The 27,813-nt window shown below is 44.8% G+C and overlaps 2 protein-coding genes across 4 annotated transcripts in view; both read left to right on the top strand.

The window, feature by feature from the left end:
* The window catches only part of slc16a10 (solute carrier family 16 member 10), a 39,189-nt gene extending 21,152 nt beyond the window's left edge, over positions 1 to 18,037 (top strand). The window contains exons 4-7 of one of the 3 annotated variants that reach the window (XM_029255198.1): positions 5,185 to 5,328; positions 6,051 to 6,279; positions 6,878 to 7,148; positions 18,004 to 18,037. In XM_029255198.1, coding sequence (XP_029111031.1) covers positions 5,185 to 5,328; positions 6,051 to 6,279; positions 6,878 to 7,116 — 612 coding nt within the window. In that variant the 3' untranslated portion in view covers positions 7,117 to 7,148; positions 18,004 to 18,037. Of the gene's footprint in view, positions 1 to 5,184; positions 5,329 to 6,050; positions 6,280 to 6,877; positions 11,234 to 17,991 lie in introns of those variants that run through there. The other 2 variants (XM_029255202.1, XM_029255195.1) reach the window with 2 other exon arrangements.
* Positions 6,993 to 22,757, top strand: LOC114910934 (sodium-dependent glucose transporter 1-like). The gene is made up of 5 exons (XM_029253525.1): positions 6,993 to 7,015; positions 15,088 to 15,256; positions 17,718 to 17,834; positions 21,714 to 22,685; positions 22,732 to 22,757. The coding sequence occupies exons 2-5, from the start codon at positions 15,091 to 15,093 to the stop codon at positions 22,755 to 22,757; spliced, it is 1,281 nt and encodes a 426-aa protein (XP_029109358.1). The 5' UTR covers positions 6,993 to 7,015; positions 15,088 to 15,090.
* Positions 22,758 to 27,813: the final 5,056 nt, after the last annotated feature.

Raw genomic sequence — 27,813 nt, 5'->3', positions numbered from 1 at the left:
TGTGGAGCCAAGACGAGTCGCGATGAACTGCAGTGGGCCCTACGGAGAAGTAACTGTGGGCTGTCGCTTCCTGTATATCTGTTTGCTTTCCTAACAGCATGTGGCAAGAAAGCTAAATACGGACACAGAGGGAAGCCGTGTTAATGGTTAGCAGGAAGAAGAGGAGCCAAAAGGAGTTTGAAAGTTTATTTAGAATGAAGGTATGGCTCGGGCTCCCCATTAGTGCTCTGGACCATTGTGTGGAGCATGGCTGTGGAGCGTGGCCATGGAGTTCCGCAGCAGCCTCCAGGATGTTGAAAGCCACAAGTCCCCTGCGTTGTCACTTAGCCATTATCAGTTTATCCATTAAACATCAGATCCTTTCATGCAGCTGGCTTTTGTACTGGAGAAACTTAGGGTAGGTACCTTGGTCAAGAGCAGTATCGTAGCGGCAGGGTATGTTGCTAGAAGTGGCAGCCGTGAGGTTTCTGGACATAGTTGCTGAAGTTCTGTGGTTAGTCGAAAGGCCATAATTTCACTATTTGCAGAGTAAAGACAAAAATATTAAGCACAGGATTATCTTTTGATTGATACATCTGTTACGATGACGGCATTCCATAACAAGCACAGGATGTAAAACATAATTTGTATTTTTTGGTCTGAAGGAGAATTTGTTTGGCTGATGCATTTATCATTGTAAGAAACTTGCAGTGTTGAGCTGTTTTATTCATTTATGTAGCTGGGTAATTTTTATTGTATTAATTCAGGGTAAGTACCTTGCTCAAGGGTACTACACCAGGAACAGCAGTCAAACTGAGCTCCGTGGCAGCAGCAGCAAGCGCTACGCTACCTGCTGGCTCTGTAAGGAAGCTGCGGGTATTTTAGTTTGCGAGTGAACTTATCCATCGGTCCTTCATCTCCAAACTCCAGCTCGTGATGCGCAAGACTGTCCCTGCATGTGATCTGGGCCTAATGGGTGGCTCACTTGTCTGAAAAGGAAAAATGGGGTTTTTCTAACCCCTTGGCAAAGTGCTGTGCAGCACTGAGCCTGAGATGTTCAGTCCACTCAGAGGGAGGTATTTTTCATTATACTTTCTGCTCTCGCTGCTGTGCTACCGTAAACTAAGAGTTTAGCTGTAGCTTAGCCGCTAGGCTGCTCAGATCCGCATCAGTGTCCGTAATTCGCCACCATATCTGCTCTTGACGGGGCAAGTCAAAGTCCACAGATCCCCGAGGATTAGACGGTTCTTTGTTCTCGTGTTTCGACTGTAATTCGATAAAAAGTGGGCTCTGTCCAAAGATGTAGCGGCTAAATCAATATGACCCGTGGAACATAGTATTTCCTGTTTTATTTATTTTTGACCAAGATATGTGTATCCGTATGATTGTATCTGTCCAGCAAGACTTTTCTGTTTATCAGGACACTTCCATTATGGTGATTTCTTTATTTGTTTTGTGATTCATAGCACAGGAAGTTTCTGGGGGTTATACATGATTTGTTGTGGCAAAGATCATTGGCAATTTTCTTTTTTTTTTTTTCTTCTTCAATTTAGGCTATTTTTAGAATGACACAACCATATTTGGTTTCAATATTAACCATAATTTTCCTGTGAAAACACATTAGATTGACCGTGGCTCATACTACAATTACAGATTATTTAAATATGTATTAAATATTGAAATATTGTTCTTGGTGGGTGAGCTTCTGTTTTATTTTCTAGCTATATGCCTTCAATTTATCATCAGGTGCTGTTGGGTTTGCTAAAAAAAGAGTAATCGGTGTGTGTATGAAAAGTCAAGTCAAGTCAAGTTGGGTTGGGTGCCTCTGAGATCTGTCATCTGGAGAAATGGAAGAAGTCCTCCCTCCCTTTCGTGGGGTATTGGTGTTTGGACCTCTCTCTAAGCCACATGTCTCCTTGTGTGAGTTGAAAGAAACGATAGCTGTGACCAACCAGTGAGTGTTACTGTACGCAGTGTGTGTGTGTTCCATGCACCGTGGACTTGTAGCCTCTCTCAAATGTGTAACGAGGCAACGAATGAGCTTCTGTGACAGACAGCCTCCCTTACACCACATAGTCAGTGATACATCCCACAGGCGTTCTGTGGTCACGGGAGAATTGCTGCTCAACAGAGATGCTTCTTCAAGTATTCATTCTCTGGATTTGTTCCGTGCAATTTTTTCAGTTTTCGGGCAGCAGTTTATCCACCATGCGATCATAAACAGTTAAAGGTGAGGCTTGAAACGAGAAGGGTGTACTCTATGAAAGGTGGCTGCCCATAAAAGTGTGCCATTTCTTCGCAGGGCTGGAGATCTGGGGAGGTGGAAACTATTCTGCAGAAGTTAATTTCTCAGAAGTCTCTGAGGTACAGTTTGGAGATCACTGTGGGTGCATTGAATCTTGGGTATGGAGGCAAGCTATACTCTCAGCTCTTTCTGAGCTTCTCTTCCCAGTGAAAGCAGCCTCTTCGTAGCTTATGCCGCTTAGATTGCTTATTTACTATAAATAAGAAGCAGACCTGCAGAAATTCAGCCGACAGGACCCAGGTGTTTATGAACATGTATTTTAAATGTTCATATGTATTGAAGATCATGAAAAGTACATACGTGCTTGATCAGACATACAGCGCAGGTGTCAGATCATTGACAGTAAAGTCTACTTGAAAGGACGTGACTCACAGAATAGGGGAAGTGAAAGATTCATTAGTCGTATCACGTTTACAGAAAATATGTGTTATTGTGAGGTCTATTACTCAGTTGAGATCCTTTCTGAAGCAAGGTATTTGGCAGTATGCTTTAAGGAAGTTAAGAAAAACCTGCTATCACATGGGTTCACACACCAGCTTAGGTGACCAAGTCAAAGCAAACAGATCTTTCAAGAGACGGGTACAGAGCAGTTAGGGACGGTGGGGACGTGAGGATGTTGAAGACAGTCTGTAGGACTGGGATGATGGAGATTGGGAAGAAAATATGGGGGTCAGTAGAGCATGGTAGGAATGTGAGGTCAGCATGGACAATGGGCAGTAACAAGATGGGGTCAGTGAGGACAGCAGGATGGCAGGGACACCGAGGACGGTGAGAACATGACAGTGGTGGGACAGGACCCATGAAAACAATCTGCTGTGAGTTTCCATCTCAGGCAGAGCCATGTTCTAGCTTATCTCTGTTCAGAACCACATAGACTTTCCAGTGTCAAATTCATCTGTGCACTGTGCTCAGCCAAGCAAATGTGGGGGTGGGGTGGGGGGGGGGAATCCTCAGCCGGTTTAATCTTTAACAAGAGGATCTTTACAGATGACACATGAAACAAGCAACGGGTTTGTTTTGTCCTTTTAAGATTAACATTAAGATGACTAATAAAGAGCCAGATGTTCTTGAGAAGTTGAAAGCTGCAGAGTGATAGGAGCGATTAACCGCTTTGTAAGAAGTCTGACATGTCCGACACCACTGTCAGCTTGCGACCAGAAGGAAACTTTCATACCTGAATCAAAAGATTATAGTCTAGGAGGGTCCACTCCAGTCAAAGAGGCAAGTGCTGAGATTGACTGTCCTCCTCTGCACTCAAAATTCCAAAGCATCTATCATTCGCTTCACGTCAGCATCAATATGTACGTTAACGGCCACACGTGACTTGATTGACGCTGATGTTTCACGCTGCCTCGAGGGTGTTGGGGGTTGCTACGTTTGGCAGGTTCTGTCCCAGTGTATTCTTGCCTGCAGATGCTGACTTGATTGCTCTTTTCCAGGCCATGTGTTATGCGTAAGCAGGAAAACTTGGCACTGTCTCTGCACTTATTATGTTGACTATTAATAATTGACTATTGAGTTTGCCTTCCTGTAATATTTCCAATTTTGTCAGGTGACTTCTGCAAGTGGTTAACTGAAATGGGAATAGGAGCTTAGTGATTGTGGGTTGCAGAGTAAAAGTGGGGGCTGAGGGGGTAGAGTGGCTGGAATGGGTGCAATTTCCACCCCCAAATAACAGGCCAAATCCCACCTGATGTTTTCCAGGCCTACTGCATGTTGTGCCTATGAATTGCCTGGGCCCCTTTTGCACATTCATCCAGATCAAAGTTTCCACCAGGAGGAGTAAATGAGGTGAACGTGGCAGGCACTGAGGTATCGGGGCCTTATTTTACAGCGTGGGTCCGAGGGTTCCCAGGGGTCTTAGTACACAGAGAACATCCCCGCAGCGAATACATTTACAGAATACTGCTCTCAGAACAAAAGTTCTCGCTTCAAAGTGGAAAATGTGTGCGATGTGGATTTATACTGGAATTTATTATAGGATTTTTGAAACTTTAAGCTGGGTGGAGGGTGGTCCATCATAAAGGTGCCTTTTTTAACCTGGCCCTTAATGTTGAGCCTAAACCTTAGCATTTGGTCCATCAAGATCAGAAACCTGGTGTGATGCATTTTAAGTTGACAAACCATTGGAATGCCACTGAATAACCTTTGATCCACTGAGCTGGACAAAACTAGTGTGTTTCAGTAGGGTGTTGCGGCCTGGGCTCAAGCCATTGGTTCTCTTTGGAGCTGCGAGTGGGAGTTGTCTGGGTGCAGCCCCTAATGCAGCCATCTGGGCTGCATTTCATAACGCCTGCCCGCAGGAGAGGGGTGCAGGGTTGCCGTAAATCCGAGAGCAGGGGGGGCCCCTGTGCACAGATGCCTAGGGTTCCTCCCTGAGGTATGCCTGTAAAGTGAAACAGCCAGTGGAACCCACAAATGGGCCCAGATTCTGTGCACTTCCTCCTTTCCATCCCCCAACATGTAGACACAGCCCGCTAATTATCCCGTCTTTAAAGTAAAGTCGGACTAACCGGCAACCAACTCTGCATAGGAATGCATGGAGAGTCGCATGTCATCTTAATTCTTACTCATCTCTAAGAGCATGCAAAGCCAAATTTGCCTCTTGTTGTGCCTTTGCAGGAAACACTGTTGAGCTTAAGGACGCAGATTTGTGACCTTCAGGTTGCTTCTTGAAGTCACAGAAGAGTCCTTGCCGTAGTACTCATGGGCGAAGTACTTCAGATTGTATACATGGATGAAAGAGTCACTTTGCTCTGAAGGGTCAACTAAGCAGCAAATTGAGAATATGAGCTCAGGGTGTGAACATGAGTTGGGTCAAGGAGCTTCCTGAGATTATCTTGCTGATGATGTGACTGATGCTCAGTTTGACCAGCAGCGTTGCTCTTGCCACTCTGCAGATGAAGCATGTGGAGGAACGCTTCGGGAAGGATGTCAACAAGGAGGTGCTCCTCATGTGCATCGGCGTCACATCAGGCCTCGGGCGCCTCATCTTTGGCAGGGTGGCCGACTATGTCCCTGGTGTCAACAAGGTTTTCTTACAGGTAAGTGCCCAGCAACCCCTCTGTCCTCTTCATCACATCCAGATAGAGATCAATCATTGTGTCCGTCTCATAGTAACCAAGGGAGCAAACTACTGATTAGGATGCTGTTGACCAGCATCTGTTGAAAAACACGTTCAATATTTCCCTGACCAAGGTACTTGGCCAGAATTAGCCACATATTCATTGAGTTTCCAACATTCTTTTCCAGGTGAGGATCAAAGGGTCTTAAGGCCCTGGATAAAATGTAAATAGAAATAAATTACAATACATAGGACAGTCCTCACAGTTGTGATCATAATTATTACAGAATGGAATTCAAATGTAAGAAACATAGACACGCATGTGTTTTGGCTTCATTCCTTCTTCACCTTATATAAACCTTAGAAGAACATGTTTTTAAAAAAAAAAAAAATAAAAACAAATTTGAGAACACACAATATCATATCAATGTCAAATTTAGTCTTTTCCACAGGATCCACCATGCATTGTAGAAATATTTCTAGTAATATTTTTTTCGTTAGTTATCGTGGACACCTATTACTTTGCTAGTTCTACTGTGTGAACAACAAGCTATGTTGACTTGAATACTTAAAAATGTCTATGTAAATATAATGTAAATGTCAACCTTATGTTCCAGTGAAGAGTGAGCTTTTAATGATCTACCTGGTGGAACACAGGGTTGAAAAAGGTTCCTCGATTGCCGTTATCATCCCATCTTCTAGGTGGCGTCGTTCCTGGTGATTGGTCTGATGTCTATGATGATCCCGCTATGTAACATCTTTGGCGGCCTCATTGCTGTCTGTCTGCTCATGGGCCTCTTTGACGGATGCTTTATCTGCATCATGGCACCCATCGCCTTTGAGCTGGTGGGATCTCAGGATGTGTCGCAGGCCATTGGCTTCCTGCTGGGTATGATGTCTGTGCCCATGACTGTGGGACCACCCATCGCAGGTACAGTGCACAGCGATGCGGTTGTTTTTGCTCAGAGCACAACTTTTTGGGTTGAGATACGTCATGAACTGTAGATTTTGTTGAGGGATCGGACAGAAGCTGTTAAAATATACCTACCTAAAACTACTATTTATGTTTCCTTTTTAAAACTCGCATGTGCTCCATCTTCTAATCTGATAAATATTTTTCTAGTTTGAGCATATTCCATGTTCTGGGACAGAACCACAGCGCTCCCTGGTGTTAACAGTATGAGAACACCAGTCTGTTCATCTCTTGGTTTTATTCATTTCGATACTGAATGCAGCACATCAACGAAAAGATTATTAACCTTACTGATATTATTTTGCATACCTTGTAATGCATTTCTAAAAGGATTTTACCCTTCACACTGTATACTTGTCCTCAACAACCTGATCACCGGAAACATGTTTTACTCTATTATTTGGTGAGATGTACATTTTTCTCTCTAATGGTCCAGCATTAGAATTTTCCTGTTGAAACGTGTATACAGACTGATGTTCGGTATTCTTTACTGTTTGGCTCATTGGTATCGAGCCCACTGATATTCCCTATTGTTCCTCTGGCTTTCTTTTCCCAGGATTCCTGCGGGACAGGCTGGGTTCCTACGACGTGGCCTTCTACCTCGCTGGGATCCCTCCCATGATAGGCGGAGCCACACTGTGCCTCATCCCCTGGGTGGAATCCCGCCGCAAGAGGAGAGCGCTCAAGTCCGAGGGTGAGACGGCACAGTCCATGCTGGAGCACAAGAACGACAGCAAGTGTCCGGTGGAGGACGCTAGCGTGGAGAAGACGCCAGACCCTGAATCTGTCATCTGAGTCACATTTTGTACACACACACACACACACACCCGTCATATTCGCAGATCTCGGACCGACTGCTGTCGCAGTGAAAGTAAGGAGGAGATATGAAGTAGTACAACATCCACGCATCCTACTTAAATGCACAACTGAAATGAATGTGATCATAATGAGCTATGCATTACCGTGCTTTTTCCATTGTTCTTCTGGCTACTGAAAAGTGGGAAGAATGGAAAAACGTTGCTACTTTTGCAGGACAGGTACTGTTTTTACAGCAACGAAAAATAGGTAAGAAAAGTTGCGTAATGTAAGACCAGGCTATGCATTATAACTCGACGTCTTCATTAGCAAGTTTTTAATTGGAGCTTGAAACGTTTCTTATTGAAATGAAACTTGAATCGGAAGACTCAAGCCAGGATGGAGCCGTCAGGAGCATTCTTAGGTGATGCTCTCACCGAGGGAATGAGCCGTAGGGCCCACCACACACTTCCCCTGGGAACTCCCCAACCCGAATGCCTGTGAGAAACGCAGAGTGTGTGTCGAACCTTTCTTTGGCCAAAGAGACTGGAATTAGCTGTCGCACCTCCAGTGTGCCCTGGTACGCGCCACGTTCACCAGGATGTACCGTGCACTGGAGCAGGCTATTACCAAACCTTAAGGGACTGGCACATACAGTGTCATGTATTGATATGAATCGCCAGGTCGTCATGCAGCACAACTGAGATCCAGGCAATGCCTAAGGTCGTGAAATTTAAAAAAGAACGCAAATGCTGCTTGCGCTTTTTGGGAAAGAAACCTGCATTTATTTTTTCTACGTGTGTCAAAAGATGGAGAAATTAGTTTTTTACTACAGTGCGCAGCGTGGTTTTGGGAGGCTTTAAAAAAAATATTAGTAGTTTTCAGCATGCAGTGGATTTGTGGAAACTATAACCTGAGCTACAGTATCACTTCAAGGAAGTGTGCTCTGCATTAGAGGGCTCTTGGAATTGTGTGGAATCCTGTTTTTGCCAAATATTGCAGAGAGGGCACGTGACACAGTGCAGGGCCACCCAGTGATCCGTGCCCAGCTTTTCCGAGCCAAACTCACCTTTAATGCTTTCTCGGTGTGCGCGAGTCGCGAGCCTCACCTTACTTTTACTGACTGGAAACCCGACCCTTTGTGGTAAACGCGGTGTGCAGGCATGGTACGGGAGTTTCAGGCTTTCGCTATGCAATGTGGATGTGAAGGAGCTCTTATGTGACTGATAACAAGCAGCAGATGAATTAAAAGTATTATTTCAGTCAGCAAGCGAGATGTGTAAAGACGTACCGTCTTAATATCTGCACGTACCAAAAGACACGATTGTACTACCAGCACCATGGTAAAGCCAGTTTCCGGTTTACCATAGGTCATCCGTCTATATCCGTCTGATTCCGTCATATTTCAAAAGTGGCATCATGAAAAATTCAGCTGAGCATTTCTACAAAATTTTGACCGGCGCTACCGATTATAAATCTAAATACCAAAAATGTGTAAATCAGAAACTATACCATGATCTTAGTTGTATTCTTATTTATTTAGCTTTTTTTTAGATTTCAGCTTGGCATTGTTGTGCATTTTCTGTTTATTAAAGCAATTGCCATAATAAATAGGTACTGGCCTTAAATGTATTAAACAGGCTAAGGACCTGCGGACAGAGAATTACATTCAGCTTCTAATGGTGCTCCTTAAATACAGTAAAGCAGTGATAATTCAAGAAGGGCCATTTATATTATCTGCTGTGCAACATTTGTGCTGTGGTGCAGTTTCTCTTTACCGTCCTGTAAGTTTTGTCAGAAAACTCTAAATCATCCCCTGCGTGTTATTTCTGCAGGTGTCAAATTTATAAATTTGTGACAAGTTTAATGGAGAAACTCTTTAAAACTGACTCTTTGCCGTTTCTGGCCTGGTTTTGGCAGCGGAAACACAAAAATCACTTTGAGAGTGAAAAAGAAAAGAAAAAAAAAATTATAATTTGCCCGTCTCAATTTTCCGTAAATTTTTCTTTTCTAAATACCACTTGCAGTACAACCTACCTCAAAATAGCATGAGAACTTTTGGAATTTTGTCTTAAAATCAGAAGGGAATAATTCCAGAACACCAACTCATGGCATCGTTTGAGGGATGAGTGTCCGTCTCAGTAGCATTTTACAGCTGCGGATGTTAAATAGGCAACATTCTGCTCATTGTGCATCATTGCATCATGACACCGTTAAGAAGGACAGCTTGTGAGACAGCGTACGAGCTGATGTCCAGCTTAAGGAAAAGATTCTTCATCGTGAAAATCCAGATGTATCACAGTTGCGTCAGGTGTACTGGAACATTTACATAAAAAGCCAGTAAAGAAACATTTATATTGTAGTGCCATGATACTTGAAAATTTCTGCAAAAATTATATTCAACATATAGCTGCATGAATTTTTTTGATTGTGTTAATGTTGTCTTATTACTAACAAACAACTGCAATTACTGAAATTCATGTCAAATTTACCGTAATTATAGTTTAAGAAATGGTTCATTGTGAAATGTCAATCTGATCTTATTTCACACCAATAAATTGAAATGTAATATGAGATACAGTGTGGTTATATTGGGGTCAATGTTATAAGAAAATTGAAGGTCAGATTATTGGTTTTGTGTATTTCTGGGCTTTTCACAGAAGTTTCTCATATAATACAGGACTCTGAAGAAAGACCATAGCGTGTTTTAGAATGGCCTCAAAAAAGCAATTTGTATACTAATACTTCTTTGTTTATTATTGTTTACGTCTTTGTTTATTTTTGTTTATTTGCATATGTTTTCATTTTTAAAGTAATTTCTAAAGTTTTACCACAGAATAGCATGGTCCAAAAATTTTAATACTGGTAATAGTATGACTGTTTTGGGAAGTGGCTTGCGGAACTCTACTTTTTCATATAAGATCATACCCCAGTTAAAGGAACTATAATTTCACTTTTGAAATAGTGACTCATATGAAGTGTATAATTATTTATTCACATTTTTAAAATGGGCACAATTCAGGTACACAGTTTAAAAGGGCAAATGATAGATTGTTCTAATCCAAAACATTTAATAAATCTGTCATTCCAAAGATGTATCTGACAATGTTACAGTACTTCGGAAAATATGATGTAAAACTTGTTAAAGTTTACATGTTTTATAAATATTTCTGCTTTTTAGAGCAGGGGTTCTTAACCTGGGGAGGTGTGAGGTGCCTCCCAGAAAATTTATTGCAATTGCTTCATCACAGGATAAAATTTGATTGTTTACAATTATTTATAATTAAAATTGACCATTAATTGCTCATATTTATTTACTATTATATTTTTGTATGTGTGAGCAGTGAGCTTGTGATAAAATCCATCATCTTAATTAGGTCTTAATTGGGTCATCGATTAATTTTGGGAAGGATGGGAGGTATAAACATTAAGTTGACTTTCAGGTGAAGTATGAAGGGAAAAAGGTTAAGAATCCCTGTTTTAGAAGGTGGCAAAAGTCCAAAAACCGTTTAGTTGAGTGTATATTAAGACAATAAACAGAATACTATATTAATACCATGCAAGTGTCACTTAACCATGTTTATGACTTGCTTATGCAGTGTTCTGTATCATTACCTGTGCCTCCAGGCTGCTGCTCAGTATTTTATATCAATCATTATAACTGTATATTTTTAGATGTTTATTTTCCTTCATTTTGTGCCTCAAATTTTTTTCAATTGCCAGCAACATAAAACAAATAGATTGTGATGGACTGGTATCCCATACAAGATATTACCGGTTACCATGGTTAACAATTTCTACAACTATAACAATTTCTATGACTGATAAAATTTAATGACCCTCTTCAGCCTATTGCCCTGTGCTTCTGGGATAGGGTCCAGACCACCATGACCTTCACTTAAACAAGCAGTTAACTTTTACAGAGTGAGATAAAAACAAATAGATGCTGGGAAATAGTGATTTTGTGTTTTAGTAATTAATGGTCCCCCATTCCTGTCTTTTCTGGCACACTATGTCTTGTCCTTCTCACTGATTTTTGTTTTATCATATGCAATATACTATGTATTATGCAAATTGTATGACTGATTTTTAACAGAGTAAAGAATTCTCAAGCTTTTCCCAAGACTCTAAAAGTACATATTTCTTGTTTCATACTGATGCTAGTTACGTACACTTTTAATATCTGTCTCAGGAATGACTCCCCTATCAAAAAAACCCACATAAGACACTAGATAAAATTATACCTAAGGTGAAAGTGTCATGAATCCCTTCACTTACTTACATTCCTTCTGCTACATTGCTGAGAGCTCTCATCATGTATTCTAAGGGTCCAGGTTCCAATCCACCTCTTGCTCTACTTCCATTGAGCAAGATGATACAGTAAAGCATTACCTAACTGGGTACATAATTATTTGTACGTTATTCTATAGATTAGTATCATGACTGACCAATGTCTGCAACTGCTTGTCCTGAGTGGGATTGTGGTGAGCTGGAACCTTATCCGGCAACACGGAGTACAGGGTCAAGTCCACTATGAGGCACCCCAAGCAAGGCTCGAACCCTAGACCCACCACACAGCAAGCACTGGTCAATCTGCCATGCCACCACACCCCCACACCCCCCCATAACCTATAAAGTTCATAAAGGTGACAGGGTTAACATGGTTTTTGTCAGCAGCAGAGCAATATACTACACACACACACGGACCACTTCACCTGAACATGTCTTTGGAGTGTTGGTCAAATTGGGACATGTAAACTCACGCTTTGTTACTCGTGTACTACATAATACCTAAAAAAGAGCTTAATGAGTATAGGCCAACAGCCATACAATGCTATGCAGTAAATAAAGAAGGGAAACTGATTTATGTTGCGATATAACAATTAATACCGAAGCAAATGTGTCCATTTTAATGGGATTGAGTGACATTTTAGTATAAATGAATGTCACTTTTGGAGCTTAGGAATGCATAGAAAGTGTAGTATTGAAACTAATGGTAGTTTTTTGTTTGATTTTTGAGAATTCACCTTACAAAGGGTTTTTCCGGAAAGCATTACCTGTGTAAGTTGGGGAAAGACTGTTCTGTACATGATTCTTTCTGAAGCCCAAGTCTCTTACATTTACATTTATTCATTTAGCTGATGCTTTTCTCAAAAGTGACTTACATTGTTACTGTGACGATACCACAGTTCCATGACACATTGATATTTTGCAGAATATCTGACCTATGGAATTTTTTGTAATACTGTGTATGTCTTGCAACAAGCTCCATAAGAGCAACTATTTTTGTCAGAACTGAGGAATACATTTCTTGGATACTGGTACTTGTAATGGAAATAATTTAATTTGATCTGAAGTGTTCCTAACCAGCCCAGGATACTGAGAGGTGAGTGTTTGAAAAACATATTAAATTATGTTTTTTTAAAGCAATGAATATGGTTTAAAACGAATTCAATGCAATATTCCCACACCTTATGAGGAACATCATGTTTAACTGATTACCTGAAATTAATTCTGTTCCTACTGCAGAAAAGAACTAGGATACACTGATATAAAGGAATTTTTTAAGTTGTTGAGGAGCTGATATCCATCCCCTTGACAGGACCTTGCAATTATACCTTCAACAACTGAGAATGAATATCCTTTATACTAATGAGGTGGATGAAATGAAAGTTCTCCAGGTTGGTAAGTTCATGACAGGTGGATGGACAAGAAGAGAGATTTTGGTCTTTGGAGGGGTGAGCTGTAAAACTGTAGATCCAGATGGAGATATCAGAGAAGAATGCTGCAGTGCAAGAAAATAGAATAATAGACTATCTAGATCAGGTTTGGGAAAAGAGGAGGAGGAGATGTGTGTCATCTCCAAAGTACTTGCTATGATCTTCCTGTTTGGTAGCGGTCAAAGCAGTCCAGTGATGATCCTTTGATTCTAAGTTATTCTTCTGAGGGAAGTTTGATCGGGTGGTTGTTGCAGATGCTGCAGACAGATTGAGGAAAATGAGAATGCTAAGCAGTCTTTATTGCTTCTGAGACTGAGACACTGCCTTACTGGTTTCTTACCGGTGCCTTTCTAATGCCATGCTATTTTCTTATCACTGCCTCACCAGTTCATTACTGATGTCTGTTTATTGGTGTTGTACTGGTGCCAGAACCATACTCCTCCAGGATTAGCACCATTTTATGGATTGGCTGGGAAACGATCCACAGAAGCTTATTGCTCTCTTTACCATGCCCTCTTTGTGATTTGTGCCTATAAGGAAGTAGAATAAGAAAAAGATCAGAGGCTGAATATTGCCTTATATAACTATACACACACACACACAGAGTCTGAAGCCGCTTGTACCAAGCAGGGTCGCGGTGAATCGGAGCCTAACCCAGAAATACAGGGTGCAAGGCCGAGAGGGAGGGGACACGCTCTAGATGGGACTCCAGTCCGTCGCAAGGCACCCCAAGCGGGACTCGAACCCCAGACCCACCTATATAACTATATTTAACCGTCATTTTTGATAATGTTTTTGCTTCCAATCTATGTGGTGAAATGAAATTGACTCCATGGGACTGACTCTGTAGGACACAAGAGTGTCATGAAGAGGTGTCGCAGGGCAGACAGCTCCCTGAGGGGTCCTGGGGTCTGCAGCCGATGGATGATCACTGTGACTGCCTGTGCCTCCTTCCTCGGACTGGTAATATTCATAATAATTTCTGTATTGATATTGGTATTGATCATGTCAGTGCTACACTTTTATAGATATCGATGACTCTATTTTGTTGTTTATATCCCTCACCAATACGAAAAGTGATTCTGCTTTTTATTCTGATAATATTTTAATAAGTTGTGTTCATGGTTTCTTAGTCTTAGTGTCTTTCACTTTAGCCATTATGTACTGCAAAACATCCATAACTCCAGAAAAAGAGTCTCTTTTTAATTTAGGTATGTTTCAGTACCTCATGTTAGCCTGTATGAACAGTACTTTGATTTATGAATAACTGAACAGTTTTGCAATTAGACCTGCAGTGGTGAAAGAAATGAAATTTCGATTTAAATGATATTCGAACCCACATCTAAACCCAAAGTCCACATGGTGTTAGGGACCAGGTCTACCCACTGCATCATCATGTTGCCCCAATTCAAATATGAAATAATGTTTTAGCAAAACCTAATTTTCACAGTTTTCCTGCTCAAGTACAACACCAGTCCTTTCCTGGATCTTGAACTGGTTAATTTCTGATTAACATTTCTCCCACTCAAACGGCTTAAACCACAGTGCTACAGTTGGTCTTCTAAAGGGTTTTGTTTAAATGTAACTTGATTTCGTTGATGTTGCCCTGGAGGTGAAACATGTTTCTCTGTTGCTATGAATGGGGTGGTATTTAAAGACATGGATCATACAGCAACCCAACCCTCTGAGCCAATCCTACCAGAAAAGTTACCGATATGACCTGCTGACTTCTCCTACTTTCGTTATTCAAGTGTGTTTGAATTTTGATGTGTTCCCCAGAACCGTATTAGTCAAATCATGACCTAGAACACCACACCATAGTTCTGCTACATCTGGTAGTAGATTGGTGTAAAATAAAAATTAACTGGAATCTGTGCCACATATCATCATATCTTTGAGAATTAGAATGCCCCCAGAATGCAGCTTCCCTAGTTTTACATAAAAGAAGCAGAGAGATTTGCCAAATTATTTATCATCTCTCATGTCTTGTCAGTCATCAATTCATGATCAGATCTTTAAACGTATCTGAATTCGGTACAGGCCTATTTGAAGTATGATAGTACATGACAAAAACTGGAATGTTGTGACAGCAATTACAAACGTGGTCATTAGCAAAGCACAAACATTGTAGACAACATCAGAAGTAAGAGTTTGATGTTAAATTAAAATACATTTCTTGTTTTTGTTCATCATACTGTTCCAGGGCATGAGCTTTTAAATTTTCTTGTTTTTGTTCCTCATTGTATTCCAGGGGATGAGTATTTCAGTTCTGGGGCCCACTCTTGGAGACCTGGCCATCAATGTGAAACAGAACATCAGCAACATCTCCCATATCTTTTTGGGCCGCTCCGCAGGTTCCATGGGAGGCTCCCTGTTAGCTGGGTTCCTTTTAGAGGTCATGAACCACCACATCTTGCTGGGTAAGGCTCCACACTGGCAGCCACCGAAGAACAGTGCATGTCTTAGTGCAGTTTTAAACCCTGGTCCTTATGAACCCGTGTGTATGCTGATTTTTTTTTTTTTTTGATGCACTACAGCTTTTTGACATGATATAGCTGTCGATAGAATGAGTGACATGATGTGCACAAAATTCAGACATGTTAATGGCTGATCATGGAGGGTTAAAGAAAACTCTAAATGCTATTTTTGTGTTTACCTCTGTAAAGCATGGTCACATTCATCTTAAGAAAAACTGAATTAACTGTTCATTTAAATCTGAAAGAGTAAGAGCTGTAATGGTAAGACAGGTTTTCCATGAATTCTGCCCTTTATAAAAAAAAATCCATAAGGAGCATGTCTTATCCTTCATCCATGAGCTGAAGCTGAACCATAATTGGATCATGCTGAACATGATGGACTATGCTCCAAGACACATGAGAAAGTCCTCATGAGAATTGCTGAAAAGAAGCAATATTAAAGTTTTCGAGTGACCTAGCAAAAGTCAAGATCTAAACTCAACAAAGATGCTGTGACAAGACCTAAAAAGTAGCATATTGTACTTGATAATTTACCATTAAATCATTTGTGCAAGGAAGTGTGTGCTAAAATTCCCCCACAATGTTGTTAAGGTGTGATTGGAAGCATTTAGTTGCAGTCATTGCAACTAAAGGTGCCACAACCAGTTAAGTGTATGAGGGCAATTACTTTTTCACGCTTTTTTGGTGTTGGATATCATTGTTCATTATAAAAATAGAATTAAACACAAATTTTAAATGTGTCATTTATTAACTCGAGTGCGCTTTTTCTTATGTTGGATTTTGGTTCAGGTAATAGAAACTTTCAGTGTCAAAAACAGGAAACCTGGAAGGGAGCAAATACTTTTTCAGGGCACTGTAAATGGGTAAATGATTGTAAATAGCTTAGTGTTCACATTAAATCACATATGAGAAAAGTATCAGGTAAATGAACACATAGTCACAAATAAACTAGATACCAATGAATTTATAAATACTGACCAAACAATAAAAAAAATGCTAAATCTAAAGTATCAACACCCAGTAAGCAACAGTTCAAGTGAAATAAAGTGGAATAAAAACCAACAAATGGCATAGAAGGACTCCGGTTGAAACCCCTGCCTTAAAACACAGATGGTCTCAGAATAACAGGTACCTTTTGTGCTCCAGAAAGCATGTGGAAGTGGAGAGGAGGAGTTGGTCTATTACTTAGCACTTATAGTAGCTCCTCCATATAATGCCTACACAAAACCCATATAACTTGTTGCCAGCGGCCCATTTGAGATGCTTGAACTTTCAGCTCCCTTAGATGTAGCACGGTAAGATGAAGGCAGAACTTGAAACCAAAAGGATAAAGGTCTGAATTCTTAGTGGAACATTAAACCACAAACCACCCTATGCTCGGTACTTATATTGCTAGTGAAAAAGTCTTGGGGTATAATTAAACGAATGAATAAAAACGTTGGCTATCAAAGTCCTCTTGGTCAAATGGCTTGTCAAACAGTTCAATCACGTTGCAGCAGACGATTTAAAATGGACATTGTAACTTCTAAGAGTACCAGTACTGTACACAATATGCTTTGATCAATAACATGAAAATAAATTTAAACACAAATAATGTGTATCTGCATCTGAATGAGTGTGTTTGAGAATCCTGAAGATCGGATTTGTTCATTTGATGGCCAGGTCTCCAGTTAATCTGATATTTACAAACCTGTCTTACTATTACAGCTCTTACTCTTTCAGATTTAAATGAACAGCGTCCAGTTTCTTTATGTTTTTTCAACAATTGAGCCATTTATGTTGCATATTCTTAACTCATTACATTTACATTTATTCATTTAGCAGACGCTTTTGTCCAAAGTGACATAGATCTCAGCAAAAGTACAATTTATGCATTACATTAAGAGAAACGGACAGAGCTGCAGACATGAGACTCAAGCAAACCTAATTTGTTACCTACCACTTGCTGCACCGAGGTTCATCATTCAAGTAGGTGCATAAAACACAGGATAGACAGATCCTGATACTCTCCTACCATTTTTTTTTTTTTTAAATATTATAAGATACACAGACAAGCAAATACAATGTCGGAGTAGTGGCTGATTAAAGGCTTTATCTGGTGATGCTCATGAAGTTACAGTGCACGAACATTTACACCATACATGAGCTGGAGAGATCTTGGGCAAAATGGGTCCGGAAAAGGTGAGTTTTCAGACACTTCTTGAATGTAGACAGAGTTTCTGCAGTTCTGAGCGAGAGGGGAAGGTCGTTCCACCACAATGGAGCCAGAACCGAGAACTTCCCTGCTTTACCTTTCGTGCGTGGGACCACCAAGTGAGCTGATGTAGACTAGCGAAGGGGTCTAGCTGGGGTGTAGCAGTTGATCAACTCCCATATAATGTTGTCCTGTTATTGTTTTTCCCAGGGTTTTCAATGCTGCTCACAGCTTTTGGTATGGCTGCAATTCCATTCTGCAGAAATGCAGTACTACTCACTGCGTTGATGTCTTGTATTGGAATATCCATGGGTTCTCTAAATACAGGTAGGAGCAGAGAGAAGGCAGATGAATTTGATTGCTAGAGGGTGACAAGTGCACAGAATTAATGACTATCAGAAACAATATGCAATAACAACACCATATCATCTTGTGTATACAAGGTATGCAAGGTGTGTATATATATATATATATATATATATATACACACACACACACACACACACACACACACACACACATATTCATATGTATTTATAAGTCCCCTCCTTGAACCGCCACCTTACTGTGCTGGAGGTGTTTGAGTGCCTGAATGATTTCAGGAGCTATGTTGCCTGGGGCTATATACCCCTGGTAGGGTCTCCCATGGCAAACAGGCCCTGGATGACAGATGGGACAAAGTGCGGTTCAAAAGCCCCTTATGATGACAACTAAACCAAGGCTTTCGTTTACCCTGCCCAGTATGGGGTCACCGGGGCCCCACCCTGGAGCCAGGCCTGGGGGGGAGCTCACATGCGAGCACCTGGTGGCCAGGTCTATGCCCCCGAAGCCATGACGTGGAGCCGCTCTTCGGTGGGCTCACCACCTGCCGGAGAGACCGTAAGGGGCCGGTGCATTGTGATTTGGGCGGTGGTTGGGGCCGAGTGCCCGGCTGACCAAAACCTCGGTCGCCAACTCTGGTTTTTGGGACTTGGAATGTCACCTCACTGGCGGGGAAGGAGCCTAAGCTGGTGCGGGAAGTTGAGAGATACCGTCTAGATATAGTCGGGCTCACTTCCACTCACAGCTTGGGTTCTGGAACCACTCTTTTCGACCAGGGGTGGACTCTCCACTCTTCTGGCGTTGGCCAGGGTGAGAGACGGCGGGCCAGTGTGGGCTTGTTAATAGCCTCCCAGTTCAGCCGCCATGTGTTGGAGTCTACCCCAGTGAATGAGAGGGTCGTCTCCCTGCGCCCTCAGGTCGGGGAACGGTCTCTCACTGTCATTTGTGCTTATGCGCCTAACGGCAGTGCAGAGTACCCGGCCTTTTTAGAGTCCCTGGGGGGTGTGCTGGAAAGCGCTCCCACTAGGGACTTTGTCGTTCTACTGGGGGACTTTAACGCCCACGTGGGCAGCGACAGTGACACCCGGAGGGGCGTGATTGGGAGGAACGGCCTCCCTGATCTGAACCCGAGTGGTGAGTTGTTATTGGATTTCTGTGCTAGTCACGGTTTGTCCATAACAAACACCATGTTCAAGCATAAGGGTGTCCATCAGTGCACGTGGCACCAGGACACCCTAGGTCGGAGGTCGATGATCGACTTTGTAGTCATTTCTTCTGATCTTCAGCCATATGTTTGGACACTCGGGTGAAGAGAGGGGCAGAGCTGTCAACTGATCACCACCTGGTGGTGAGTTGGATTCTATGGTGGGGGAAAAAGCTGGACAGACCTGGCAGGCCCAAACGCATAGTGAGCGTTTGTTGGGAATGTTTGGCAGAGGCCCCTGTCAGAGAGGTTTTCAACTCCCACCTCCGACAGAGCTTCAACCAGATCCCGAGGGAGACTGGGGACATTGAGTCCAAATGGACTATGTTGCACACCTCCATTGTCGGGGCGGCAGTCCGGAGCTGCGGCCGTAAAGTCTCCGGCACCTGTCGCGGTGGCAATCCCCGAACACGGTGGTGGACACCGGAGGTAAGGGATGCCGTCAAGTTGAAGAAGGAGTTCTATCGGGCCTGGCTGGCCTATGGGACGCCTGAGGCAGCTGACGGGTACCAGCAGGCCAAGCGGAACGCGGCTCTGGCGGTCTCCGCAGCAAAAACTCGGGCCTGGGAGGAGTTCGGCGAGGCCATGGAGGAAGACTTCCGGTCGGCCTCAAAGAGATTCTGGCAAACCATCTGGCGGCTCAGAAGGGGGAAGCAGTGTTCCGCCAACACTTTACAGTGGAAGTGGTGCGCTGCTGACCTCAACTGAGGATGTCGTCGGGCGGTGGAAGGAGTACTTTGAGGATCTCTTCAATCCCTCCGACATGCCTTCTGCAGAGGAAGCTGAGACTGGGGACTTGGAGGGGGTCTCGTCCATTACCCTGGCTGAAGTTGCTGAGGTAGTCAAAAAACTCCTCGGCGGCAAGGCTCCGGGGGTGGATGAGATCCGCCCCGAGTTTCTCAGGTCTCTGGATGTTGTGGGGCTGTCTTAGCTGACACGCCTCTGCAGCATTGCGTGGAGTTCGGGAACGGTGCCTCTGGACTGGCAGACCAGGGTGGCGATCCCTCTTTTTAAGAAGGGGCACCGGAGAGTGTGTTCCAACTATAGGGGGATCACACTCCTCAGCCTCCCTGGGAAAGTCTATGCCGGGGTACTGGAGAGGAGAATTCGACCGATAGTCAAACCTCGGATTCAGGGGGAGCAATGCGGCTTTCGCCCTGGCCGTGGAACACTGGACCAGCTCTATACCCTCACTAGGGTGTTGGAGGGTTCATGGGAGTTTGCGCAACCAGTCCACATGTGTTTTGTGGACCTGGAGAAGGCATTCGACCGTGTCCCTCGTGGGATCCTGCGGGGGGTGCTTCGGGATTATGGGCTCCAGGGCTCGCTGCTACGGGCTGTTCATTCCCTGTATGACCGGAGCAGGAGCTTGGTTCATATTGCCGGCAGTAAGTCAGACCTGTCCCTGGTGCATGTTGGACTCCACCAGGGCTGCCCTTTGTCACCGATTCTGTTCATTATTTTCATGGACAGAATTTCTAGGCGCAGCCAGGGAACGGAGGGTGTCTGTTTTGGTGGCCACCTGATCTCGTCTCTGCTTTTTGCGGACAATGTGGTCCTGTTGGCTTCATCAAATCAAGACTTACAGCGTGCACTGGAGAGGTTTGCAGCTGAATGCGAAGCGGCGGGGATGAGAATCAGCACCACCAAATCCGAGGCCATGGTTCTCAGTCGGAAAAAGGTGGATTGCCCCCTCCAGGTTAGGGGGGAGTTGCTCCCTCAAGTGGAGGAGTTTAAGTATCTCGGGGTCTTATTCACAAGTGAGGGAAAAATGGAGCGGCAGGTTGACGGATGGATCGGTGCAGCGTCTGCAGTAATGTGGTCATTGTACCGGTCTGTTGTGGTGAAGAGGGAGCTGAGTCGTAAGGCGAAGCTCTCAATTTACCGGTCGATCTACGTTCCTACCCTCACCTATTGTCATGAACTCTGGATCATGACCGAAAGAATGAGATCGCGGATACAAGCGGCAGAAATGAGTTTCCTCCGCAAAGTGGCTGGGCGCACCCTTAGGGATAGGGTGAGGAGCTCAGTCACCCGGGAGGAGCTCGGAGTAGAGCCGCTGCTCCTCCGCATCGAGAGGAGCCAGTTGAGGTGGCTCGGGCATCTGTTCCGGATGCCTCCTGGGTGCCTCCCTGGGGAGGTGTTCTGGGAATGTCCCACTGTGAGGAGGCTTCGGGGCAGACCCAGGACACATTGGAGAGACTATGTCTCCCAGCTGGCCTGGGAACGCCTTGGGGTTTCCCCAGAGGAACTGGAGGAGGTGTGTGGGGAGAGGGAAGTCTGGGGGGCTCTGCTTGGACTGCTGCCCCCGCAACCCGGCCCCAGATAAGCGGAGGAAGATGGATGGATGGATGGATGGATATTTATATGTGTATATATTGTTTTCTTTATTTTCTCTTCTTTTCCCACAGTTTTCATCTCAAGCTCACTGTCAGCTTTTCTGATTGCAATAACCTTGTTTGTCAGGGACCAGAGAGCAAAGTGATGCATAACCTATTTGATCCACATGCAAACCCCTTCAGTACTGTTCACTTAGCATAGTGTAGGTGGGCTGAGTTTGACTGATTACAATTTAAGCCCACTTTCCTACCAGAACAACATAGCAAGCTTATTCTGCTGATGGTGCCTGACTACAAGGTTTTTCATGTCTCTACCTGCTGTGTTGTGTTGTGTTTCTCTAGGAGGCAATGTCCTCATCCTCAACACCTGGGGAGAGCGTTCTGGACCCATCCTGCAGGCTCTGCATTTCAGTTTTGCTGCCGGGGCCTTTGCTGCACCCATCATTGCCAAGCTGCTGTTTGGAGAAGATGATCAGCCACATGAGAAATCTATCTTGGGATCCAAGACTAACCAGCTACTTACCCTGACTCAGAATTCTTCCATTTCCCCTGTGACCACTATGGAAAACAAATCCTTAGACTCCATCCTTCATTTCACCCATTCAGAGTCCAGCACTCTGAAGTCTATGTGGGCCTACATCATGATTGGAGCCTTTGCCTTGTTTGTTTCCCTCCTCTTCTTTATCATGTATTTCAGGATCACCTTATTGCGGGAACCAGCCAGGGCCACCTCTGGGAAGCAGATTATGGCCAAACACCACAACGTCCTCATTTTTTTCTTGTCCTTCTTCTTCTTCTGGTATGTGGGCACAGAGGTGGCTTACGGCTCCTTCATTTATACCTACGCCAAGGACTACATTCATCTGGACACATCACAGGCAGCAGGACTGAACTCCCTGTTCTGGGGCACATACGCTGCTACTCGTGGCCTGGCCATCTTCTTTGCGGCCTGCATGAAACCAGGCAGCATGATTGTACTCAGCCTGTTGGCCAGCAGCCTATCCTCCCTGCTGCTGTCCCTCTTCAGCAGTAACATGGTGATTCTGTGGTCCTGCACTGCCTTGTATGGGGCTTCTATGGCAACTACCTTCCCCAGTGGTATTTCCTGGTTAAAGCAGTACACCACAGTGACAGGCCGTTCAGCTGCGATGTTCTTGGTTGGCTCTGTGCTAGGAACAATGGTCCTACCAGCACTCATTGGGTTCCTGTTAGGGAAGGTGCAAGAGCTGCCAGTGCTGATGTACCTGTCCTTGGCCACAGCCATCATCACCTCCATCATCTTCCCCATCATGTACAAACTGGCCACGTCACCCAGTCGATCTGGCCAGAACCCTCAGGACAAGAAGCCACCTGAGATCAGTGACAGTGAGCACTGCATACCACTGAGAGACATGCGCTCCAACCAGGGTGATGAGGAGCAGGAGGCAGATTTGCTGAACAAAACTTCTGCGGCAGCCACTCTGGTTTTGGAGAGCTCACCTGTGACCTTTCCTACCTGTGACCCTTCCACAGAACCAGTGAGTCCATCAGCCCTCTCTGCCTCAGACTCACCTGAAAGAAGACCAGTCCTGTCTTAAGACACACAAGACAGACTGAGCACGGTTTCCTACTGAGCTTGAGAAGAGGAAGGCATGTTTTAGATCCTCAAACAGAATCCAAAATCTTTCATACCACACTATAAAAGGAAATAATATCACTGGAATAAAATTTGGATGCCTGTACTGATCATGTAATACCTAGTCAGTGTCTCTTTTCTGTCCTGTGTATCTTTAAATTTCAGATCTTGCCGTTTTACCACCCAAGTTCAGAAGTGCAACAAGCTGCAATGACCTGCAGTATACCGGCACTTAGGTGGTTTTGCATTGTGTGTTACATTGTTTGTTTGTCTTTATTAGGTTTTAGCTTAATATTGCTCTGTATGTTGTTTATTACAACAATTCTCATAATTAATTGATATTGGCCGAAAATGTAATAAATACACTAATTCCATGGTAGCAGAGCAGGTTACATATATAGGTTGGTCTGTTTCCTGCTGAACAATACTGCACCTAAAATGGTGCCTTCAGACCAGCTGCAGAGTCATCAGCTGGGAAACACCCCATCGATGTCTGGCCCCGTTATCCCAGAACATCTCCTGGTGGTGTTGCAGCGGCAGGGATGTCTTTCTGCTACCCCTTGCAGCTCTTCTTAGAACTGATCTCATTCAAGAGCGGTCCTTTCTCCCTGACCACAGCAAACATCTCCCTTTCGCTTCTCAGAGTCCTCCAAGAGCCTTCATGAACGATACATTCCCAAGTCTTTATTTTTCCTTGTTAGCCACAGCCAGAAGGTAATCTTTTTTTTCTTCCACAGTCAGCTCCTTCAGTACCTTACTCAGCTTTGTTCCTGTCACTCCAATGTCTACAGTTGGCACTTAATAGATGTCCCCACAAAGCCTTTGCATCCCACCTCTGCTGGATAGGTGATTGCCCTCCATTATCCTTCTTGGCATTTGGCCACAAGCACTATCAGAAACAATATGCAATAATAACACCATATCATCTTGTGTGTACAAGGTATACAAGGTGTGTGTGTGTGTGTGTGTGTGTGTGTGTGTGTGTGTGTGTATATACATATATACACACAGTATTGTGCAAAAGTCTTAGGCACTTAGCTGTTTCACAGAAATGGTGGCACAGCGAGTAGCGCTGCTGTCTCATAGCGCCTGGATGGTGCGAGAGAATGTGGGTTAGATCCCTGCTCAGTCTGTGTGGAGTTTGCATGTTTTCCCCTTGTCTGCGTGGGATTCCTCTGGGTGCTCCAGTTTCCTCCCACAGTTCAAAGACATGCTGTTCAGGTTCACCACAGGATGTGAGTGACAGAGAGTGTGTGTTCTACTGATGTATGGATGAGTGACCCATTGTAAGTAGTGTATCTAGCGGTGTAAGTGTCACGACCCCTGGGAACAAGTGGAGTGGCAACACCTGTGGCTAATTAACGACTCCTGGGATATAAGGAGCTCTGTGTCCACACCACGACGTGGATTCTTGCAATTGCCCTGGTGGTTTTGCAGTATCAGCGTTCTTGTCTTGCCCTGCTTTGTTCTCTTGTTCCTGGTTTTTGATCCTCACCTGTTTTCCTCAGCCACGACGTATCACCTTGCCTGGATAGTGACGTTTGTACTTCGTAGACCTTCGCCTGTACCTGACATTTGAGTTTGTCTTGCCCTACAAACCCAGTCGAATGAATAAAATTACCCGCACTTGGGTCCACTACTTACAAACATGTCTGTCTCCAGTCAGCCTGTCGCCCTGACAGAAGAATCTGCCATGACAATGGACCCAGCGGAGTGGGAGTGTCTGCAGGAAGCGGTGTCTGTGCAAAGAGCCCTGTTGGACTCACAACTGCGATTCCTGCAGCAGATCCTTCAGAAGCTCCGAGAACTGGTACGGAAACCGCCAGTCTTCGAACCTGCCATGACGCAGAAACTGATCACCTGGAGTATGCCTGTGTCCACTTCCGCTGTACCACCTATGTCATCAGCAGTCGCCCCACTCCTGTCAGTGACGGACCCCCAACTGGCCACTCCAGAGAGGTATGACAGGGCACCCGAAAAATGCCGGGGATATATTTTACAATGTGAGCTGGTGTTCATGAGTCAGCCTCAAGTGTACCAATCTGAAATGAGCCGCATCACATACAAGACTTCTTTGCTGACGGGACCTGCGCTAGACTGGGCAACAATGCTATAGTACAAGAGGGAGACAACCACATATGCACTCTTCCTTGAGCGATTTCAGGCTGTGTTCGACCACCAGCTGTCCGCGCGTGTGGCCAGTGACAGCTTGATGGAGATCCAGCAGGGGAATCGGACCGTGGCTGCCAACTCCCTCGAGTTCCAGACCCTGGCCGAGTAGAGCAGCTGGAACCAGGTGGCCCTACTAGCCTCCTTCTGCCACGGGCTGCATCTGCGTATACAAGCCCAATTGGCATACCGCAGGGAGGACTAGACCCTGAACCGCTTCATTGAGCAAGCTATCCTCGTGGACAACCTCGCATGGAGCCATCTACCCCATCCAGGTCTGCGTTCTTGGGAGACGGTGATGCCATCGGAAGCTCCAGAACCAATGCAGCTGGGACAGGGGCACCTCTCTCCTGAGGAGTGAAAGCAGTGGCTCCGGGGCCACCACTGCCTGTATTGCGGAGGCTTAGGGCATTACCGCGCAGCCTGTCCTTTGAAGCCACCTAGCAAGCCCCAACCCGGAACCGAGGTAAGTGCCGCCCTCCGCACCAAGTGACAGTTAACCATGCCCCTAGAGGCGAGCTGGAGGTCCTCCCAGCTACAGACTCACGTGCTCATTGATTCAGGGGCCGCTAGCTGCTTTATGGATGCCATGTTCGCCCAGCACCATGGCATCCAGATACGCGAGTGTGAGGTCACCCGCCGAATCAAGGCCCTGGACGGGCATCTGTTGGGCGTGGGAGTGGTGGAAAAGCAGACTGTGCAATTGCGGGTCTGGGTAGGGGCTTGTCACACCAAGGACCTCTCGTCTTATCTGGTCAGTTCGATCAAGACGCCAGTGATTTTGGGGTTCACGTAGCTGACAAAATATGACCCTGTTTTCTTGTTTAGCAAGGGGGAATTAGTAGCATGGGGAGCGCAGTGTGCCACTAACTGCTTAGCCCTCCCTTGCCGTGCCACTTCTGTTGAGAGCCCAGACACGCCCGAGACCTTTGTCGTCCCCGGTGAATATTAGGACCTGGCAGAGATCTTCAGTAACAGCAAGGCAGCCGTCCTACAACCACATCGGCCGTGGGACTGTGCAATAGATCTACTGCCGGGCGTGTCACCGCCGTGGGCCCGGATATATCCCTTCTCCCAACCCGAGCAACAGGCCCTCCGAGAATATGTTAAGGATGCCTTAGCTTCTGGGATTATTTGGCTGTCCACCTCCCCAGCATCCGCCGGGTTCTTCATAGCGAAGAAGGACGGAGGGCTACAGCCCTGTATCAACTGTCGGGGACTAAATGTGGTCACAGTTAAATACCCCCATCCCTTGCCACTCATCACTGTGGCGCTGGAGCAGGTCCATGGGGTCCGAGTGTATACTAAACTAGGCCTGCGCAGCGCTTATAATCTAATCCGTATTCGGGAGGGTGATGAGCCGAAGCTGCATTTAGCACCTCCCTTGACCATTATGAGTACTTGGTCATGCCGTTTGGCCTGTCAAATGCGCCATCCGTGCTTCAGGCCTTCGTGAACCATGTATTGGGAGATCTTGTAAACCGTGCAGTGTTAGTGTACCTGGACGATATCCTGATTTATTTCTGCATGATGGAGAAACATGTTCGCCTGGTGCGGCAGGTATTGAAGTGACTGCTGGAGAACCACTTGTATGTCAAGGGGGAGAAATGTTTATTCCATCAGCTGCAGGTCTCCTTCCTTGGCTTCATCCTGACAGAGGACGGGGTGGCGATGGACCCTGGGAAGGTGTAGGCAGTGCTTGACTGGCCCCGGCCCACATCCATCAAATCCCTACAGAGATTCCTTGGTTTCAAACAATCTGAAAAAGCCCTATGGAAAATCAGAATCAGAATCAGAACGAGCTTTATTGCCAAGTATGTTCGCACATACAAGGAATTTGTCTTGGTGACAGGAACTACCACAGCACAGACAGAATGACAGTGACAAGACACAGATGAGAAGATAGAGTATGTGAGCAAGGGATAAAAAATATTTAAAAAATATAAAGTACCCAATATACAAAAATAGTACAAAAATAGTCGTTAGATACAAATGCAAGGGAGTGTAAGAGAAATGTGATAAATAGTTATAAATATAAATAGCATTATGTATTGCACGGTTTACTCTCTAGGGGAGAGATTTAGGTGTTCATGAGGTAGATGGCCTGAGGAAAGAAACTTTTCTTATGCCTGGCTGTCCTGGTGCACAGTGCTCTGTAGCGCCGGCCAGATGGCAAGGGTTCGAAGAGGAAGTGGCCTGGATGTGAGGGGTCTAGAATGATTTTGCTCGCCCTTTTACTGACTCTGGACGAGTGCAGTTCTTGGAGAGCTGGGGGGGATGTGCCGATGATTCTTCCAGCAGTACGAACTATCCGCTGCAGTCTTCTGATGTCTGACTTCGTAGCTGAGCCGAACCAGACAGTTATAGAGGTGCAGAGGACGGACTCAATGACTGCAGAGTAGAATTGCATCAGTAGCTCCTGTGGCAGGTTGAACTTCCTCAGCTGGCGAAGGAAGTACAACCTCTGCTGGGCCTTCTTCACAATGGAGTCTATGTGGGGCTCCCACTTCAGGTCCTGTGAGATGGTGGTGCCCAGGAACCTGAATGACTCCACTGTTGCCACAGTGCTGTTCATGATGGTGAGTGGGGATAATGCTGAGGTGTTTCTCCTGAAGTCTACGATCATCTCCACTGTTTTGAGCGTGTTCAGCTCCAGGT

The sequence above is a fragment of the Scleropages formosus genome, chromosome 1, assembly GCF_900964775.1.
Source record: "Scleropages formosus chromosome 1, fSclFor1.1, whole genome shotgun sequence".
Lineage (NCBI taxonomy): Eukaryota > Metazoa > Chordata > Actinopteri > Osteoglossiformes > Osteoglossidae > Scleropages > Scleropages formosus.
The sequence above is the reverse complement of the archived record's forward strand: the minus strand, read 5'-3'. Positions and strand labels throughout refer to the sequence as shown.

Coding starts and splice junctions, on each gene's coding strand:
- LOC114910934 (XM_029253525.1), top strand. CDS start 15,091: ATGAGTATTTCAGTTCTGGGGCCCACTCTTGGAGACCTGGCCATCAAT. Junction 15,257..17,717: donor GAACCACCACATCTTGCTGG/GTAAGGCTCCAC, acceptor TGTTTTTCCCAG/GGTTTTCAATGCTGCTCACA. Junction 22,686..22,731: donor CAAACTGGCCACGTCACCCA/GTCGATCTGGCC, acceptor ACCTGAGATCAG/TGACAGTGAGCACTGCATAC.